Source organism: Zingiber officinale, chromosome 5A, assembly GCF_018446385.1.
Source record: "Zingiber officinale cultivar Zhangliang chromosome 5A, Zo_v1.1, whole genome shotgun sequence".
Classification (NCBI taxonomy): domain Eukaryota; kingdom Viridiplantae; phylum Streptophyta; class Magnoliopsida; order Zingiberales; family Zingiberaceae; genus Zingiber; species Zingiber officinale.
Genome location: NC_055994.1, coordinates 37,791,770 through 37,812,831, shown reverse-complemented (window position 1 = coordinate 37,812,831; position 21,062 = coordinate 37,791,770). Strand labels below are relative to the sequence as shown.

Genomic DNA, 21,062 nt, shown 5'->3' with positions numbered 1-21,062 from the left:
TTGTTGTATCAAACTGTGATGACAACCACTTCTTGACTTCATTCACATATCCTATGTCATTTCCAGCTATCAACATATCATCAACATATAATGATAAAATGACATACTTTCCTTTTTCCCTTTTTAGGAAAACACAATGATCCTCATTGATCATCTCGAAACCATAAGATAAAATAACTTCGTTAAATCTTATGTTCCATTGTCTTGACGCTTGCTTTAACCCATATATAGACTTTCTAAGTCTACATAGTTTTTGCCCTTGGCCTTCAGCAATGAAACCTTCTGGTTGAACCATATAGATTTCTTCATCAAGATCACCATTAAGGAAAGCGGTTTTTACATCCATTTGATGTAATTCCAAGTCATAATGTGCCACAAAGGCCAAAATAACTCTTATTGATACAAATTTCACTACAGGAGAAAATGTCTCTTCAAAGTCAATACCCTCCATTTGGGTATATCCTTTTGCAACTAAACGAGCTTTGTATCTGTTAATCGATCCATCTGCTTTCCTCTTTATTTTGAGAATCCACTTATTCCCAATAGCCCTTCGGCCCGGAGGAAGATCGACTAAGTCCCAAACATGATTTTGAATCATGGACTCCATTTCTTCAACCATTGCAGCTTTCCATTTTTCTCTAACTCTACATCCCAATGCTTCCTCAATGGATTGAGGTTCGTCATCGTCAATTGGAAGTGTTACCAATGCCTCATTCTCAATATCAAACCTCTTCTTAGGTTTGATCTTACGAACACTTCTCCGTAAGTTGTCCTGTTGAGAAGTCAACTCATGACTCGGCATATCACTCCCACTCGGTTGACTAGACTCAGGTATCCCTTTTGACACCTCTCTTCCTGATAATATCTCATCCTCCTCAAATAGAGGAATATTTTTATCAACATCACCTCTGATTGGGATATCTGTTTCGAGAAAAGTCACATCTCTCGAGTCTATTTCAGAGATGGTTCCATCTAGTTGCTCACCTATGAAGACATAACCTTTGGAGGTCTCATGATATCTTATAAAGATACATTTCTTACCCCTAGGCCCTAGTTTTCCATACTTGTGAGAACTGTTATGAATATAAGCAGCTGACCCCAGGGTCTCAAATTACTCAAATCTGGTTTTCTGCCTATCCAACGTTCATATGGGGTAGATGGAACTGACTTTGAAGGCACTTTGTTAAGTATATAGGCTGCAGTTAATAATGCATCTCCCCAATAGGAGATTGGCAAATTAGCTTCCACCATCATAGACATAACCATTTCAAGAAGAGTCATATTTCTTCTTTCAGCTACCCCATTTTACTGTGGAGTTCCAAGGATTGTCAACTGTCTAATAATCCCTCTATCATTACATATTGTCTTGAACATATCAGACAAATACTCCCTTCCACGGTCAGTGCGTAAAGCCTTAACTTTACGTTCTGTTTGATTCTCAACTTCGTTCATATAACGAATGAAGCAATCTAATGCTTCAGATTTGTGAGAAATCAAATACACATGACCGAACCTAGAGAAATCATCAATAAATGTAATGAAATAGGAATCTCCATGTCTAGCCTTCACATTCATTGGACCACAAATGTCCGAATGAATTAACTGCAATGTTGATTCAGATCTAATAGTCTTGCCAAATGGTTTCCTAGTTGCTTTTCCAGCAAGACAATGCTCACATATAGACAATTGAATCTTAGTTTGAGTGTCCAATAGACCCTCTCTAGCTAATCGATTCATACGTTCTTGTCCTATGTGTCCTAATCTAGCATGCCAAACCTCATCAGTTATATCTGCATCACTATTTAAAGCAATGTTTGAAAAACAACCATCAATAGCATAATTGACATCTGGTTCTACATCAAGAACCATAAAATCATTTGTTAAAAAACCATATCCGATTGACACTGAGTCAATCTTAAGTTCAACAGACTGACTGTAAAAATTAATACAATACCCTAAATCAAGAAGACACGTAACAGAAACAAGATTCCGTCGAATTTCAGGAGTACAGGACATCATGTAGAAACAAAACTCTACCACCACGTAGGTTGAGTTTGCAAGTGTCGACTCCTTTGACTTCAACTCTTGCATTATTTCCCATATAGATCCACTTGTTGCCAGCTGGTACCCGACGGTACTCAACAAATGTAACTCGTTCCCGAGCTACATTGTTGGTTGCTCCCGAATCTATAATCCACAAAGGATAAGAATCAGCTAACAACACTGAACTAGCAACAAAATGCTCTTGAAAAGAAGACACACTTGGATTTACCTTTATTGGCTCAGTGCACTCCCGAGCAAAGTGGCCCTTTTTGTCACAGTTAAAGCAAGTCAACTTGTTTTTAGGTTTCTTTCCAGTCTTCTTGACTATCTTCTTGATTGGGCCCTGCCCCACAACAGCAGCTTCCTTCTTCTTTTCCTTCCCTTTCTTGAACCATTTCTTTTTCTTGGATCCATATGATTCTGCAGAACCTACAGCCACATAGACTTGTCCAGAAATCCTTGCGGATTCAACTCTCTCCGCCTCCAATTCTACATGGCGTGAGACATCAATGAAAGTCTTGATACTCTCATTGTGAGTTAAGGTATGCTTCATGGTCTCCCAAGAATCTGGAAGTGAACGAATAACTACTTGAACTTGTTGTTCATCAGTCAACTCATGACCAGCAGTTTTAAGCTCCCGAATCATGTTCGACATCTCCCTGAGGTGTTGAACCATTGATACATTTGGACGTTTTTTGTAGCTGTCAAACTTGATTGTTAGCTGGCGAAGCTTGCTCAGACTTACTCCACTGTATTTTTCTTTAAGGGCTACCCAGACTTCATGAGCCGTAAGATATGACTCATACTCAAAAGCTAGGTCGTCTACCATTGAACTAATCAATATACCCTTTGCAGTGGAGTCCTTTTTCTTCCATGCCTTATAGGCATCAAGATCTTGTCTGTGTTGTGCAGTGGGACCATCTACAGGTACTTCCATAACCTGATTTACAACCTCTAGAACTTCTTGTTCATCAAGTACATACTGTATCATGAGGTGTCAGATCTTATAGTTATCCCCATTAAGTTTTTGACCTTTGTTGAGTTCAGCTATTATGTTTTTGGTTGCCATAATCTATCATAAATAAACGCATTATTTAGTATTCAGTGTATATCATATGTATGCAATTTATGATTGACTTAATATCACTTTGAGTTGGTTTACAAAATCAAGTGACAACTATATTTTTCACTCATCATCCGTATGACCAATCAAATTAATATTAATCAATTCTATTACATACATCCCAACAAATGAACTAATCATTTATCATATCATGAATTCTTTAATTAAATGAACTAATCATTTAATATATCATGTTTTTCTTTAATTAAATGAACTAATCATTTAATACTTCATGAACTAATCATGCATCATGTCAAGCAAACAACATAAATAAATGAACACATCATTAACATAAAATTATGCTGCAAATTGTTAACATATAACTAACTGACATGAATGAAATGGACTAACTATTGTTCATACAAAACGACAATAAAAATAACAGAACTCTAATAAACTAGATAGGCAACTACCACTCCCACTAGGACAGACACTAGTGCAGTGGCTAATATAATCCCTCTCAGCCTGAACTCATTTGGAGTAATCACAGGCAGGACAACTTTAAGGTTCTCTATTGGATCCATAATTGGATCCTCTTCTGGTTCCTCCTCGATCATTTCCGGGTCCTCTTCGAACTCTTCCGGATCCTCTTCAGTCATATGATGAAGCAACTCCTCACATAGTACAGAATATGTGACGCGTCCTTGATGATGCCCCCAAATATAGCCCGCTATCATCCTAGGATTTTCTGCCAATGATTGCATCAAAGCCCAAATCCTATAACTGTTCAGGACTGGAAACTCATCTCGCTCAAGTTTCCAAAACAGATCATCAAGTCGTCCAATGTGTCCGTCGACTCCATAAGCAGAGTTGTACTCTATCTCCTGAATCTCCTCCCTGAGCTCACTACAAGAAAAAAGCCTTACAACAACGGTTTTTCACCGTTGTCGTAGCCCCTTTCTGACTGTTGTTAAAGGCTGTGTTGTTAAAGGGGGTACTCAAAGACAACGGTTTTTAACCGTTGTCTTTGAAGACAAAGACAACAGTTTTTACAACGGTGAAAAACTGTTGTCTTTTCCTTCAAAGACAACAGTTTTTCACCGTTGTCTTTGAGCATCTACCTTTAATAAAAGGGTTTTCAACAACAGTTTTAACCTATTTACGACAACAGTCAAAAACCGTTGTCTTTTTTTGATAAAAAATAAAAAAAATATTATAATTTATTATACAATTTTCTAGTATTATAAATCATTCAAAATACTAAATTTGTAAATAAAATTTAACATATAATTTTCTAACATTCGAAAATAATATTTACAACATTCCGAAGAAATTTCAAAAGCAGCCAACAAAATGACAACGACACTATTACAACAAAGGTAGAACAACACAACATCCTAATCCTAGAAGAGTAACACAACATCCTAATCTTGATATAAAAAAAACAGTTTTGAAGAGTTGGATCATTTGAACTACTTTTACCATGTACAACACTAGAAGAGTAACAAAACACTGCTTCTTAATTCTCCTAATCCTTCATCCTTGCCATGTTTGCATCGTACTTGGATCGAAGTGGACCAAGTAGATAAAGAAAGAAGATAAACTAAATGCCTTCATCTTCTTCATCCTTGCTTCTTAATTCTCCTAATCCTTCAAACTCCACCTGTAAGAAGAAGATAAAGAAATGTCACTTGATCTAAACTAAATGCCTATGAATAATAAAAAAATATGAAATCTCATAAAGTAGACTTAATTCATTAATAATGCATCATATTGAATGTCTCTCCATGACTAGCTTAATAGCCTGTGCTATAGACATGTCTTCATTTGTTTCATACCTGAGTTTGTTAGCCTGTAAACGTTGAACAGTCATTTCACAAGAGAAATATTTCTAAGTTATCAGCACTGCAGATATAAGGTTAATAAAGAACTTGCCTCTTCCAGAATGGTTTCAAACACCTTACCAACTTTTTCCACTAGATCTTGAGGCACTTGATGTCCATCACCATCAAAGAGTGCGTAGCTGAAAAATAGAAGTAAATTTGTCTCCATAAGATTATAGTCTCCATGATCAGTGATATCTGTTAGTTATTCAGTTAACCATTACCTCTCCAAGTCATGATCATACAAGACAGAATTGTCACCAGAAGTTCGATAAATTGGTAGACCAAGTCTTCCAATCCAAGATGCCAATGGATTCTCGTTGCAGACACCATGCAACCTGAAGTGTCCAAATTAAAACTTCTAGTCACTGAAATTTTGAAGGCTGGCCACAATCCTCTTCAGAAGGAATGAAAACAAAAACACAAAAAAAATAAGCATACCAGGCTGCTCCCATGTCAACAGGAAAACCAAATGAGTAATTAGTGTGAACTCGACCACCAATTCTATCCCGAGATTCTAAAAGCACAACCTAAGGAATAAAAAATAAACTTCCATGTGATACAAATTTACCCAGCCACTTCACACACTGCATTCATATCAGAACTTAGAATCTAATATGTAAAGACAACTAAAAAAACTATTAATTTATATCGATATAACACCTGAAAAGCTGCATTTTTCAGTGCATGAGCAGCTGCAATCCCTGCAAATCCACCACCAATGACAATGGCAGAAAAATTTAGTTTCATAAGCTAATTTATCATAAGCCTCATTGTATCTTGAAATTTTAATTTTATTTCGTGTATCTCATCTTTCAAATTCACCTTATAATTTACCATCTGCCCAAAATGAGTGATTGATTCGTTCCTCTTTCTAATCCTCTCTTTTTCCTCATTATAGAAGTTGCCTCTAGAGCATAATCTTAAGCGGAAAGTAATGTCTGGAGTCCACACAGAATCAGTGCCAACTGGTAGTCATTCTCCCCGACCACCACTCCAAGATTGGCAAGTTGAATCGTGGAAATTGCATTCACAACAACCTCTTACCAAGCGACTAAATTGTTATAGAACCTTAACACAACATTCTCCTCAGCAGTTGAATTGCAGCCAACCTCCAGACCAGATGTTCAAGCATAGGCCACATCTCCAACATCAGCATGGGTGTCAACCACCTCTACACAGAAATCTGGCTCGACAGATCAATTGGCCTCGACAAAGCAATCAACCAGCTGTAAACAACCAAGGGAAGTTCTATAGGTGCAATCTTTGCCAGATGAATTTTGATACTTCTTCCAAACTTCACCTGCACTATCAGACTAAAGAGCACAATGCGAGGCACAAGTTTACAAATATCAATGTTCCAAATGGAAGCACGGTGGTGTGGTGTGAAGAGTGCCACGTACCATGTATGAATGAAACATTATTAGCTCAGCATCGTGCTGGAAAGAAGCATGCTGCTTGTCTCCGTTTGCTAGCACAAAGTTCTACTTCCACAGCAGCCGGCGCTGGTCAACCTCCCAGAATTTGAAGATATGGAACCAAAATGCAAGTACGGTGGCATAAAAAAAATTTTAATTTACAACAACCTTAAATAATCATGTAAAGATAATCAGCAGATACACCCCAAACATAAAAATTTAGTTTTATTTGCAATTATGACAGATAATCATGTAACTAGCTTCCGTATTCCCACAAAAAAAAGATATGTAACATAACAATATACTGATACAAAGAAAACTAAAGGGATGACCATTAAAGGAAAGAATACCTTAAATAAAATGAATTCAGAAAGTTCCCATAGGCTCTGGATTAATCCTTTAAGTTTACTTTGATCATGAGCTAAAACATTGCAGTGAATAGATTTAAATCGAAGTAGGTAAAATTCCCATTTTGGCAGCCTGTATACCTCACGAAACCCATCTGCAATTTCACACTAGAGGTTGAAATCGAGCTCTTAAAAATCTTTAAACTTGATATACCGAAAGCTGGAATAGAGCAGGAGGCTATACTCACCAGAAAAATCCAAATTGATGCTGGAAATCATTGAAAAAGGGATGAGTAGATTCAAAACTCTACTAAGCTTGAACACCAACATCTCACGACTGGAAGCCCTAAGAATCGACCTGAAATCAGTCAAAAAATTGAAGATTTTGTGACTAAAAATTTACGCAGAAATAGGTCACAAAAAGGACTCTATTTGGGCAGAAACAAGCATAAAAAATATGTAAGGAACAAAACCCCTCAAATGATTTGAAAATGAGGGAGGCGGGGAGGCGAAGGGTGTCAGTGACAGTGGCGAGTACGCGGAGAAGAAGTTTGTCCAAGAGCAGCAGAGATCTCTTCCTCCATCGCAGGTTCGTTTTCATTAGGGTTTGTGTTTGATCACTGAGTCGCATGTTGAAGAGTGCATGATAGAGAGGCCTTTTAGTTGAGGCGGCAGCGACGCATATGGCAGAAGCGAACCTGAGGCCCATCTAGGATGGAAGGCAGTGGAGCATCTAGGGTTTTCGACGAGAAGATGCAGGAGGAAGAAGTAGAGGACACTTACTGTTAGTGGATTTCATGTCGGAGGTCTTGCCGGTGAGGGCGTCCTTAATGGACTCGTGGACTGCTGCTGCTCCTGCACGGCTCCGGTGAGAGAGAGATTGTGAGAAAAGAGAAAAGAGGGACGGATTGAGAAGATAAAAGGGTGGAATGCGGCGGCAAAAAACTTTCGGGGAGAGGGAAAGAAAAAAAGTGGGGCAAAAATTGGTGAAGGGGAAAAAACGGCGAAGGAAAAAAAACACCAGCATTCAACATCACTTAATAGACAACGGCTTTTAAAAACTGTTATGGTAATCCCAAAAAAAAAGCGCACATAGACAACAGTTTTCAAAAACTGTTGTTGTAGCATTTAAAAACCGTTGTCGTAGTCTTAAAAAAACATAAATAGACAACGGTTTTTAAAAACCGTTGTCGTAGGCCAAAAAAATTGCTAAAAGACAACGATTTTGGTTAAAACCGTTGTTAAAAGGTAAAAAGACAACGGTTTGGTATAAAACCGTTGTCGTTTGAGTGTTGTTGAATGACGTTTTTCTTGTAGTGGCTGATTTCGTCGCACTTTGCGACGAGTCAATGTGGTAATCGTCCGTGCCATCTGAAAAATTGAAAATAAATAAGTCAGTACAAAACCGACTAACTAGTACAAAACTGGCTTATTTCAATTTATACAGGCATAGTACCAACATAATAAATCAAGAAAAACAAATCTTCTCGATTTTCAGGAGTTTAAGTCAACAATTAGAACTAATCTAATTGGTCAGACCCATTGGATTGGTTGATTAGGGATCCAGATCCTAAGTTCAGTCCATTGTCCTTAATTAGAACTAATCTAATTGACAGGGATTTTTGTACCTATGTTCTGTTACTTTTTCTCTAAGTCCATTTCTACCAATTTCAGACTTATTGATCAAACTCAGGTCCGTTTGATCAAACCAATGCCCATTGGTTTAAGTCAGACAAATTAGAACAAATCTAATTGTTTTGATCAAATCTGACCTAATAGAACAAATTTGGTCATTTGATCATATTTGGTCCAAGTCCAATTAATTAACCCAAATTAATTTGGGTTTAGATCAAATTGGTTCAATTAAACCAACTAATGATTTAAATCTGAACCAGATCTAAATGGACCAAACTGATTCAACTAAACTAACTAATTACCTCAGGTCTGATTCTAATTATCTTTCAACCAAGCCCATTTAAAGTTGAACCAATTCAATTGAATAAAATTCATTGCAACCAAGTGAATAAAAGTCATTGCATTCAACTTGAATAGTACGAAATTAAATTTATGCATGCATCAAATTTAATTGCATGGACATGATACGCTTTTTTTAATAAACATGTATTCCATGCCTTTATTCATCGTGTGCAGTAATGAGACGGTTTTTATTTTTTTTTATTTGATTTTTGAAAACAAACATTTCCTCACACGAACGGTTCTTCTGCCGATTTCTCCGCCACTGCACACGTCCTCACACCGTGCACCTTGCGCACGCCGCACACGCTGCCTTCTTCAATCACACTCTGCCGATTTCTCCGCCACTGCACACGTCCTCACGCCGTGCACCTTGTGCACGCCGTACACGCTGCCTTCTTCAATCACACCGCGTAAACCGCCCACACTGCGACGGACACGGTCGCCGGTTATGCCTACCTTCTGCCGGTGGCAGTTGATCATTTCCAACACCAAAAACCAGTCAATTTCAGGCTCGACGAGATCGCTGACAGTGGTTCTGACTGTCCTAGCCACCAACACATAGCCGGCCAGCCAGGATGCAACGATGACCACGAACTGTCGTCGCCGGCAAATCCAGCGGTCTTGATTTTACAAATTTGGCACAACGTGTATGCTACGACACATTAGTCGTGTAAAACAGCGACGGGAAATGACAAAACGAGGAAACATTTGTAAGTAATTTCATAATTCGTCTATAAATATTTAGAAACAACTACGCGCTCTGATACCAATGTAGAAATTCTATTCTAAATGCATGATAGACGAATAAAATAAAAGCGGTAAAAACTATAGGTGCAGCGAAGACCGGCAAGAGGGGGGTGAATTGCTGAAAACAAAAAATAAAAGTACCCTCCTCGGATTTCAACTCAGAAATAAATGCAGTAATAAAATAACAGCAACTAAATTAAGGAAACAGAAAAAGAAACAGGAACAGAAGAGACTCAGGGATTTAACCTGGTTACAACCAAGAGGGTTGTTAATCCAGGACAGTGAAAAGTGCACTAAGAAAATTCTCCTTCTCTGAAGACGGAGAAACCTTTTACACTCTAATTGCTCAGAACTACTGCTAGGAATTGCTTACAGATTGTTTCCTTGAGTTGTTATTGAATTCCTAGCTCCAGGAGCCTTTTTATAGCTCCTGAAAAGTCTATCCCGAGGGTCCAAGGCGCCTCCAACAAGGTTCAAGGCACCTCCAGCTCGGTCAACGGATAAAACTTTATCCAAAACGCAAATGGTCAAAACTGACCTGTTGAAGACGCCTTCAATAGGGTTGAAGGCGCCTTCAAGCTGGCAGCTCCATTTTCAGCTTGGTTTCTTCAGCTTCCGACGCTCCGTTCTTTTGGGTGATTGCGACCAACCGGAATAGGGCTCACCCGAACCCAATTCCCGACCTTCTCCTCGAGCAGCCTTCCGTCTCAGCTTAACGTCCCTCGAACACCGTGCACGCTCTTCACGCCCACCGGAGTACTCTTCCGTAGCTTTCTCGTCCTTCGGACGCACCGAGCCCGTCGGCTCCCTTCCCGTGTCATCCTTCTCGCTAGTTGCGTCTTCCGCTCGACTTCCTGTGCTCCTAAGCTCCTGCACACTCAGACACAGGGATCAAACACAGCAGGACCTAACCAACTTGGTTGATCACATCAAAACTACCACGGGGTCGAACAATCTCCCCCTTTTTGATGTGCATCAACCCTAGTTCAAGTTAGGGTAACAAATGGACATAAATAGTAATTTTAAAGAAAAATTACTAAACTTACATATTTAAGCATAATTTTGCAATAAATAAAATTGTAACACATCTTCAAAAAAAATAGGTAAAATTTTCATTTTCCTAACTCCCCCTAAACTTGTACCTTACTCTCCCCCTTTGATCACAGCAAAAATGGGGTCTGAAGTAAGAAAAAATTTTAAGTAAGATTGAAGTTTTGAAAAAAAAATTCTATGTAAAAATGAATTTTTGAAAAAAATTCTAAGTGTATTTTCCAAAAAAAAATTCTAAGTTAAAAAAAAATCCTAAGTAAATTTTTTTTAAATGTTCCCAAAAAAACAATCTAAGTCAAATGAAGTTTTCCAAAAAATTTCTAACCAAATAAAAATTAAGTTGGAATGTTTCAAGAAAAAATTTCTAAGGAATTTTTTTTTTTGTTTATTTTCACAAATATTTGATAAACTTTCAAAACATTATTTAATTTTAATGCTTTTTCAGAAAGTTAATTAAACATTTTCTTTCAATATTTTAGCTTCCAGGTCATCGCGAGGCACTAGGCCTTCTTGGTTATTGGAGCAACAACCACTTCCTTAGACAAAGCTTCCATAAAGAATTTCAATGTTTAATTTTCTCTCTTAAAGCTTAAAAAAAATTAATTAGCACAGATTTTGGAACCCAATAAAGGTTCCTTCCTACAGGATTAGTCAAAAACTTAGGGGGTATATAATCCTTAGGAATTTTCCTAAGTTGACCCTGATGCTTCCTTATATACCAATTTAATTTTTCATAAATTCTAAGTTTTGATTTTGGAAAAACATTTATCTTTAAGCATGTATCAGTTTTAAATTTTTCAATTTCAAATTTTAAATTTTCATTTTCTAATTTCAAATTTTTATTTTCTTTTTCTAATTTATCTAATTCTCTAGAAAGAGCTTTAATAAATCTAAACGATTGAATCGGGGTTAGATTGCGTACCTTACTTACCTGATCTGGTGACGCTCCCCCTTCACTGTTGCTTTCATCTGACGTTCCTCCCCCTTCGTCGATGCTCATCTCTGAGCTGGACGTTTCTTCTAGCTGATGACTGGCCATCAGTGCTAGTCCCGAGAATTCTTCGACTTTCGATTCGGAGGATGACAAATCATCCCACATGGCCTTCAGATTCTTGTGCTTGGAGGGTTCCGGTTTCTTGTATTTTGACTTTTCTTTTTCCTTCTCCTTTCTCTTTAGTTTTGGGCAGTCATCTTTGATGTGCCCCTCTTCATTGTAGTTGTAGCAACGGACCATCCTCTTCTTTCGATGATGCCTCTGCGATTTAAATTTGTTAGTACTGAAAAACTTATTGAACCGTCTTACTAGTAGTGCCACTTCGAATTCGTCGACTGAGGCTTCAGAGTCAGAACTGTTCATCTTTGCCTTTAAGGCAATGTTCTGACTTACCTTCTCTGCTCCGTTGGGTTCTGAAACTCGAGACTCGTGAAGTTCAAAAGTGGAAAATAATTGTTCTAAAGTACTTACCTCGAGGTCCTTAGAGATGTAATACGCATCTACTAAGGAAGCCCACTTTGGAGTTCTCGAGAAGGCATTGAGCGCGTATCGGATAGAATCTCGGTTGTTTACCTCTTCTCCAAGGTTCGTTAGTTGCGTTATCAGCTCTTTGATTCTCGCTTGGAGTTACGCTACCTTCTCGCCTTGGTTCATCAGGAGGTTCCTTAACTGGTTCCGGAGGATGTCGCGCTTCGCTAGCTTCGCTTCGGAAGTACCTTCATGAAGCTCCAGGAATTTTTCCCAAAGATCTTTCACAGAGTCGTAGCTTCTGATCCGATTTACCTCCTGCGGTGGTAGAACGCTGAGTAGATGGAACTCAGCCTTTCCGTTGGCGACGAAATCTGCTTGCTTCTTTTTCGTCCAGGTATTCTCCTCCTTATCTTTCAGAACTGCATAGCCATATTTCATTATTAACAGAATGTCAAATTCGGATTTAAAAAATACCTCCATTTTCCATGTGGCGAAGTCTCCGTTGAACTTCGGGGATGGATGTTCGCTCCGGCCATCGTCTTGATCGTAGTGCTTCAGTTGGCGGTTAGTCCTTCTGAGGTGATCAGGCTCTGATACCAATTGTAGGTGCAGCGAAGACCGGCAAGAGGGGGGTGAATTGCTGAAAACAAAAAATAAAAGTACCCTCCTCATATTTCAACTCATAAATAAATGTAGCAATAAATTAACAGCAACTAAATTAAGGAAACAAAAAAAGAAACAGGAACAGAAGAGACTCAGGGATTTAACCTGGTTACAACCAAGAGGGTTGTTAATCCAGGGCAGTGAAAAGTGCACTAAGAAAATTCTCCTTCTCTGAAGGCGGAGAAGCCTTTTACACTCTAATTGCTCAGAACTACTGCTAGGAATTGCTTACAGATTGATTCCTTGAGTTGTTATTGAATTCCTAGCTCCAGGGGCCTTTTTATAGCTCCTGGAAAGTCTATCCCGAGGGTCCAAGGCGCTTCCAACAAGGTTCAAGGCGCCTCCAGCTCGGTCAGCGGATAAAACTTTATCTGCAACGCAAACGGTCAAAACTGACCTGTTGAAGGCGCCTTCAACAGGGTTGAAGGTGCCTTCAAGCTGGCAGCTCCATTTTCAGCTTGGTTTCTTCAGCTTCCGACGCTCCGTTCTTTTGGGTGATTGCGGCCAATCGGAATAGGGCTCACCCGAACCCAATTCCCGGCCTTCTCCTCGAGCAGCCTTCCGTCTCGACTTAACATCCCTCGAACGTCATGCACGCTCTTCACACCCACCGGAGTACTCTTCCGCAGCTTTCTCGTCCTTCGGACGCACCGAGCCCGTTGGCTCCCTTCCCGTGCCGGCCTTCTCGCTAGCTGTGTCTTCCGCTCGACTTCCTGTGCTCCTAAGCTCCTGCACACTCAGACACAGGGATCAAACACAGCAGGACCTAACCAACTTAGTTGATCACATCAAAACTACCACGGGGTCCAACAAAAACTTACAGCGATCTCCCGCAGATCCGCAATCGGCAATGGCGAAACTCGCTATCGGAAGAGTGATCACAAGATCGGAAAGCCCTCCGCAATTCCAAAAACCAAATCCCACCGCCTCAGATGTTCTCCTCTTACTCTCGTCTCCAACGCACCCTGATTCTCATCACTGATCCTTGGATGCATCCCCTTTATATAGGGAAATAAACCAGGGGCATAATGGACCTTTTCCATTATGAGTAGTGGGGAACATGGGCCACGTTCCCCACTATCCCCATTTCCAACAAGTTGCAAACTAACTCGTTAGATTTATTCCTCCAAAAGTCTCACTCATTCATTATTTCCATTTCATTCAATCATTTTAATTGTTTCACTTAGTTTCTTCTTGATCTCATTTCAATTTTTGATAAATCCTTTTGATTCACGCACGCTATGTTTTTATAGTGATGGAGAATTAGAAGATGAGCAAGCCTATGTTTCTTCTAGATCTCATTTCAATACTTGATAAATCCAGTCTAAGAAGTTCGATCCAGTCAATTTGTTCGAGTCCATCAACGAACGCAAATTTAAAGACGTCATAATTAAATGATTAACTTAGAAATAAAAAATGAGAATATATGAGAAAGATAATTTTATTATGTAAACAATTTACATAGATACAAATTTCCCACTTATTTATTAAATTCAAGAGTCCTTACTTTGAATCCGGGAGATTATAGGTTTTCTTCAAGTAGGTTGATATCCACTTTAGATAGGAACAACTTTGGTTTTAGCATAACAAGTCATTTTAAATGTAGTGGTAGTTATCAAATATACCTATTACATATAACATATATGCAACTATCACATTATGCTATCAACTAATTGATATTTACACAAATATCGTGTTGTTAACACATTAATAAATATACATCAAATGCATATCACCCAATTTCACTTCTATTCATGTTGATCTTGGATTTGACACAATAAATTAATGTTTCAAGTTAAAATCAATCCGTTAATCAAGAGATTGTATCTCAATGGTTCGAACATGTTTAATTTCAGGTTGAGCATGGCTTTGGCACAACTCAAATAAGTAATCAAATTCTGGTTCTTACCATATTAATGGAAACTGTATATTTTAATATTTGATAAGGGATTTAGTCTCGTCATCATCATGCATATGATCTACCTAAATGACATCACATTTATGACATAGATAATGATATGCTACATCATACGCATGACATATAAAATGATATAATACATCACACGCATGACATAAATGACATGACAAATTGCATGCACGACAAAATGATGATATACATCTAATGCATTACATGACATAAAAGTATAGCATAAACAGTTTTATAGTTATCATAAAAGTATTTGAAAATAAAATATGTTTTAAAATATGATTTCATAAATCAAGATTTTTTAATTAAATTAGGAAATAAAATTTTAAATTTTAATTACATATTTTATTTAGAAAGTAATATTCTATTTAAAAAATCTAATTAATTAAATATAATTTCATAAATTTAAATTTCCCAAAATATTAGGAAATATATAATTATTAATTAATTAAAAAACTTTTAAATTTCAATTTTTTAAATTTATTTTAAAATTTTTCTAAAATTAGAAATTTCCTAATAATTAGAAAACTTTTCAAAAATTGAATTTTTCTTAATAAATTTAGAATCTTTCTAAAATTTAAATTTTCTAAATTTATTTTACAGAATATTTCTAAAAATAAATTTTTAAATTTTAACATTTTTAAAAAATATTTTCTAAAAAAATGAAACTTTTCTTTAAAAAAATTTGTAATAAAAATAAAGAAATTTTAAAAATTTTGAAATTTTTAAAATCAAATTTTTTAATTGAAACTAATTGGAATTTCCTAATAAATTGAGAAACTTTTCTAAAGATAAAAATTCATAATAAAAATAAAAAAAATAAAAAAAATAAATTATGACGAAATTTATTTTACATAATATTTTTAAAATCAAAATTTTTAAATTTTTTAAGAAACTTTTCAAAAAATGAAATTTCCTAACAAATGGGAAAACTTTTTCATAAATGAAAATTCGTAATAAACATTAGAAAATTTTCAGAAAATAAACTATGGCTAAATTTATTTTTATAGAATATTTTTAAAATCAAATTTTAAAATTTTTTAAGAAACTTTTTATAAATAGATTTTTTTAACAAATTAGGAAATTTTATGAAAATAAAAATCGTAATAAAAATTAAAAAGTTTAGAAAATAAATTATGACCAACTACGATTCGTAAAATATTTTTTACGATTATGTCGAAGCACAGTCAGGCTCTAATATCACTATTGGAGTCTGACGCGGATGTGTGCTTTAGATGTTTTCACAAAATGTGCTCAGTGGAAAAATAAAAATATAATAAATTTCTAATTTATTACAATATGCACCCACACATGTAAGATACTGTTGGTTGCTACACTTGGATTCCGTTCTGTTTCCCCTGTACAAAAATTTGTACAAACAGGGAACTTAACCTAGCTACCCATGTGCTCTACTGAAGTTAAACTTGGATTGTAAAAGATGCTTAACATTATTAATCCAAATTGCTCTTCAGAAGTTAAACTTGGATTGAAAATGAAACTTAACATTTTTACTCCAAGTTTAACCGATGTGATCTTCCTAAGTTAAACCATATTACAGAAGTTAATTAAATATCTATTTCAAAGATTGGCTTCTAGGTTAAACATGGCGAGGCACTAGGCCTTCTTGGTTATGGGATCATCTACCACTTTCTAGACAAAGCCTTTCAAAGAAATTGGATATTTAACTTCTTACAGTAACCCTAGGTTTAACTACAGAGACCACAATAGAAACACAAGATCGAAATGCTAAATCAAAATACAAAATCGATAGCACAAAATCGAAACATAAAATCACTAGCCTCTTGTGTTCGTGTTTCAGAATCCATGCAAAGAAAACTAACTAATTAATTCGAAGCGGAAATCATTAATTAGTTATACCTTTCTTTATAGCTAAAGGTCTCTTGATCTTCTGTTGTATTCCTCTCTTTCTCTTGGACGTCATGTGAGCTACCAAGATAACTCCACCCGAACCACTTCTTTGCCTCCAAGAAACTCGAGCCACCAAGGGATGCCAAAATAGGAAATTTCTTTCTCTTCTTCTTCCTCTCTAAGCAACCGACCACAAGAAGATGGCAACTTGATGTGCCACCGGCCCTTAGGAAGCAAAAGAGAAAGGAAGAAAAGAGAGAAAATCCGGCCACCAACCACCAAGGGACGCTAGGATACAATGCCTCCGTCTCTTCTTCTTCTTCTCTATACAACCGACCACCAAGGATGAGGTTCTTTCCTTAATGTCACCAGCCACAAAGAAGAGGGAAGGGAGAAGAGGATGGTCGGCCACACCAAGGAAAAGAGAGGAGCTAAGAGAGATCAATTCAATAACCATACGGCAACCTCTACCTCTCTTTTATAATGCTTGGTCATGGCAAAAAAGAAAATTTTAATAACAATTAAAATCTCTCTCTTTTAAATTTCCTATTGTACATGGCAAAAAAGGAAAGTTTTAAAATTAATCTCTCTCTTTTAAAACATGTAGACAACTACAAAAAAGGAAAGAGTAATTAAAACTTCTCTTTTTAAATCATGATTACAAAAAAGGAAAGTTTTATCAAAAATTAAAATCTCTCTTTTAAACATTATAGATAACTACAAATAAGGAAAGATTTTAACTAAATTAAAATCTCTCTTTAATCTTTTGTAGATAGCTATAAAAGGAAAGATTTTAAAATTTTAAAACTCTCTTTTAAAACCATGAGGATGACTATAAAAGGAAAGTTTTTAATACAAAATTAAAAACTCCCTTTTATTTTACTTTGGCCGGCCCCATGCTTGGTCACCAAGCATAGCTTGGCCAACCCCTACTTGGGCTCCATGAAGGGCTTGGCCGACCACATCTTGGACACCAAGATGTGCTTGGCCCGCCACAACATGGACTAGAAGATGGGCTTAGGATGGATACAAGGCTTTATAGAGGCTACAACAGGGACCGAGTGGAGGAATTGATTTTGGTCTCCCGATGAGCTTGAGTTTCCCGTGTTCGCCCCGAACACCCAACTCAAGTCCATCAATAATAACTTATACCACTAAAGAATTGTTATTGCACTACCACACCAATCCCATGTTACAATATGCACTCCTTATCATGAGTGTGTTAGTCTCCCTGTGTTTAAGATATCGAATGCCCACTAATTAAATGTGTTAATGACAACTCATTTAATTAATATCTAGCTCCAAGAGTAGTACCACTCAACTTCATTGTCATGCCAGACTAAGTCCACCTGCAGGGTTTACATGATAATCTTTATGAGCTCCTCAAGGGGGCATCATCAACCTAGATTACTAGGACATAGTTTCCTTTTATAATCAACAACATGACATATAAATAATATCATTTCCCAACTTATCGGGCCTATTGATTTATCGAACTAAATCTCACCCATTGATAAATCAAAGAAATAAATACTAAGTATACGTGCTTATTATTATATCGGAATTAAGAGTATGCACATCCATAATAACAGAGGTTTTGTTCTTTTATGTAGTCAGTATAAAAAGAAACAACCTCAAATGGTCCTTCTCAATACACATATAGTGTACTAGTGTAATTTTATAGTTAAGATAAACTAATACCAAATTACACTACAACCATTCCAATGGTTTGTCCCATTCCATCTTAGTTGTGAGCTACTATTTATAATTTATAAGGAACTGATAACATGATCTTCTGTATGGACTACACACTATATTATCTACAATATAAATTAAATGGGCAACTGCATTTAACATAAAACAGACATTTGACTAATGTGATTATTATGTTCATACAAAAAGCTAGGCTTTTAGTATACATCCCAACAGATACAACATGTGCAGACATAAGCATACATTAAAATTTTATAAAATAAAAGAATAATTATTATTTTAAGCGTACCTTATGGATGATATGAAGGGAAAGAGCATCAACTTTAGTGATATTCACGAACATCGCATCTATTCATATCCACACCCAGATCTTCAAAACAACTCCGGTGAGCAACAAGGTTCACCTCTAATTGGTACTAGCAAAGCGTGGAGGCGATGCAATCCAAGAAGAGATGTAGAAGCGGAGAAGTTTTGGAAAATAAATCTCCCTTGGCTTCTTGGTGGCCGACGGTAAGGAGAGGGAGAGGAGAGAGAGAGTGGCTAGGGTTTTCCAAAAACCTAAACTAATGAACTTACATTAATATGTTTTTCCTCATATAGAAATATTTATAAACCTCTATATGACTTGGGGAGCAAGTCATCTCCGCAACTCAATAAGCAAAACCAAACTGATCTATTACCATTAAGAATAAGTTTGCTTCAAAACCAAACCATCTTGATTCATAATTAAACTAAACATATTTGGTTTGTTATTAAACTAAATTATTTTATAACTAACCAAACTACTTTTGGTTTATTATCACACCATTATAAAGCCATATCTTCTATAATAGTCATGGTCAATCTGTACTTTCATTTCGATAAATATTTTTTCAAATTTGTCTTTTGTTTGATCCAACTAAACATCTTATCTATTGATTTGAGAATCAAATTTTCAAACTTGTTTTACATCTTTCAGATACTCATAGTGTGTGTGACCCACTTGGTTCAGGACTGTTGGGATTTTCGAGCCGCAAAAACAGCTTTTGCGTTGTAGAAACCCCGAAATCCCATGCCACCGGATCAGTGCAAATATTAAAATTTTACATGTACAGGTTTTCTAATCCTAGATCTACTTTAGATCATGTTTAGGAGTTTATACCTTTGATGCGAAGCCCTTCGCTTATCCCGCTCGTCCAAGGTTCGCCGGATCTCGAGTGTGTTCAAGTGTACACACCTCTAGTAGTATCCACACGAACAAGAAGTGATTCTCAACCCACTCTAGATGGAGAAGAGAGCACTACAAGTGTGCTAGCACTTCCAAGAGCTCTCGGATGGGATTGGAAGAAGAAAGGAGAGAAAAAGAAGAAGAGGATTCTCATACACTTCTCTAAACTCTCTACTTACCCTTTCTTCTTCCATTAAACTCACTCACCATCACCCACCTTGCTTGGAACACTCGGCCAAGAAGAGAATGAGAAGAAGAAGAAGCTAAGGAGGAAGAAGACAACAACCAATAAATCACAAATCAATGCCAATGAATCCTATATTCATTTGGCCGGCCACACATGGAATGCCAAGGGTCTTTGGCTCTTGGCATTCCATGCCTCTAGCTCTCCCTTGATGATGTGGAGATGATGTGGCAAGGATGTATTGGTTAGCCATGCCATGTAGGATGAGTCAACCTTCACCAAGTGGCCTTTCATCAAGTCAAACTTGATGTTTTAACTTCCAATTTGGTCAAGTCAAAATTGACCACTTCTCTTCCTTGTTGAGTTAAATCCAACCTTTGATTCAAGATGAAGCTCAATTCATTAATATAAATTGACTCAATGAATCAACTCTAAATTAGACTCATTCAACAATTGAATCCAATTGAGTTTAACTCAATAAGTCTAATTTGGATTACTCTTAATCCAATTTTGGTTCATCATATGAACCTCATCCAATTGGTTCATCATATGAACCTAATCTCCATCCACTTGTTCTTTGTGTATGACCCAATAGGTTCTTGTAACGTTGGCAATGCTCCTAAACCCATTTAGAAGCATAAGTAATGAGCGGTATCTAGCAACACATCATTACTACCCAAGTTACAAGAATGTTGAGATCCAACATCACCTTGTGACTACTAATTGTGACTCTTCACAATATATGACAAGTGTCCTTCTATCCTTGACATCTAGGCTGATCAATGTGAGATATAGACCGTGTCATCCTCTAATCAATCTAAATCTTGAACTCTAAGTAGACTCACTATAATCAAATGAGCTCAATATCTTATATTGACTCATTTGGGCATGACCATGCACTTAGTGGTCTCACTCTATCAAGAATAACGATGTCACTCCCATTATATAGGAGGGATAGATCCCATCTACATCACTCACATCCCTCCGCATAATTTGTTACATACCCAGTAATCACCTTTATAGTCCACCCAGTTACGGGTGACGTTTGACGAAGCCAAAGTATGCAACTCCTTATGTAGGGAACCATGGTGACTTCAGGTCCAAGGACTAATAGTCATACTAATAGCCACATGAGAAAGTATGACACTCATATAACGATCCATGATACTTTCTCATGGCGGGTCATTCAGTATAGATTCTCCAATGCATACCCATGTGTCAACTTGATATCTCTATATCCATGACTTGTGAGATCAAGTCATCGAGTTGACCTACATGCTAGTCTCATCGCATTAACATTATCCCTGAATGTTAATACTTGACTAGGAATGATTAAGAGTAGTGTTCTCTATATCATCTCACTATCGATTCAACCAATCGATTGATATAGATAGGAACCTTCTACTCAAGGACGCTATTATACTTAGTTATTTGGTACCAATACAAGTAAGTATAATAACCAAAACAAATGTCTTTATATATATAGGAATATGATACCATGAGTCC

At 36.8% G+C, this 21,062-nt stretch overlaps 1 protein-coding gene across 1 annotated transcript; it reads right to left on the bottom strand.

The window, feature by feature from the left end:
* Positions 1–4,723: 4,723 nt before the first annotated feature.
* LOC121982754 (polyamine oxidase 3-like) lies at positions 4,724–5,462 on the bottom strand. The gene is made up of 5 exons (XM_042535838.1): positions 5,431–5,462; positions 5,214–5,327; positions 5,042–5,129; positions 4,945–4,958; positions 4,724–4,769 (listed from the first exon to the last, which is right to left on the bottom strand). Exons 1-5 carry the CDS (start codon positions 5,442–5,444, stop codon positions 4,751–4,753), a joined length of 249 nt encoding a protein of 82 aa, XP_042391772.1. The 5' UTR covers positions 5,445–5,462; the 3' UTR covers positions 4,724–4,750.
* Positions 5,463–21,062: the final 15,600 nt, after the last annotated feature.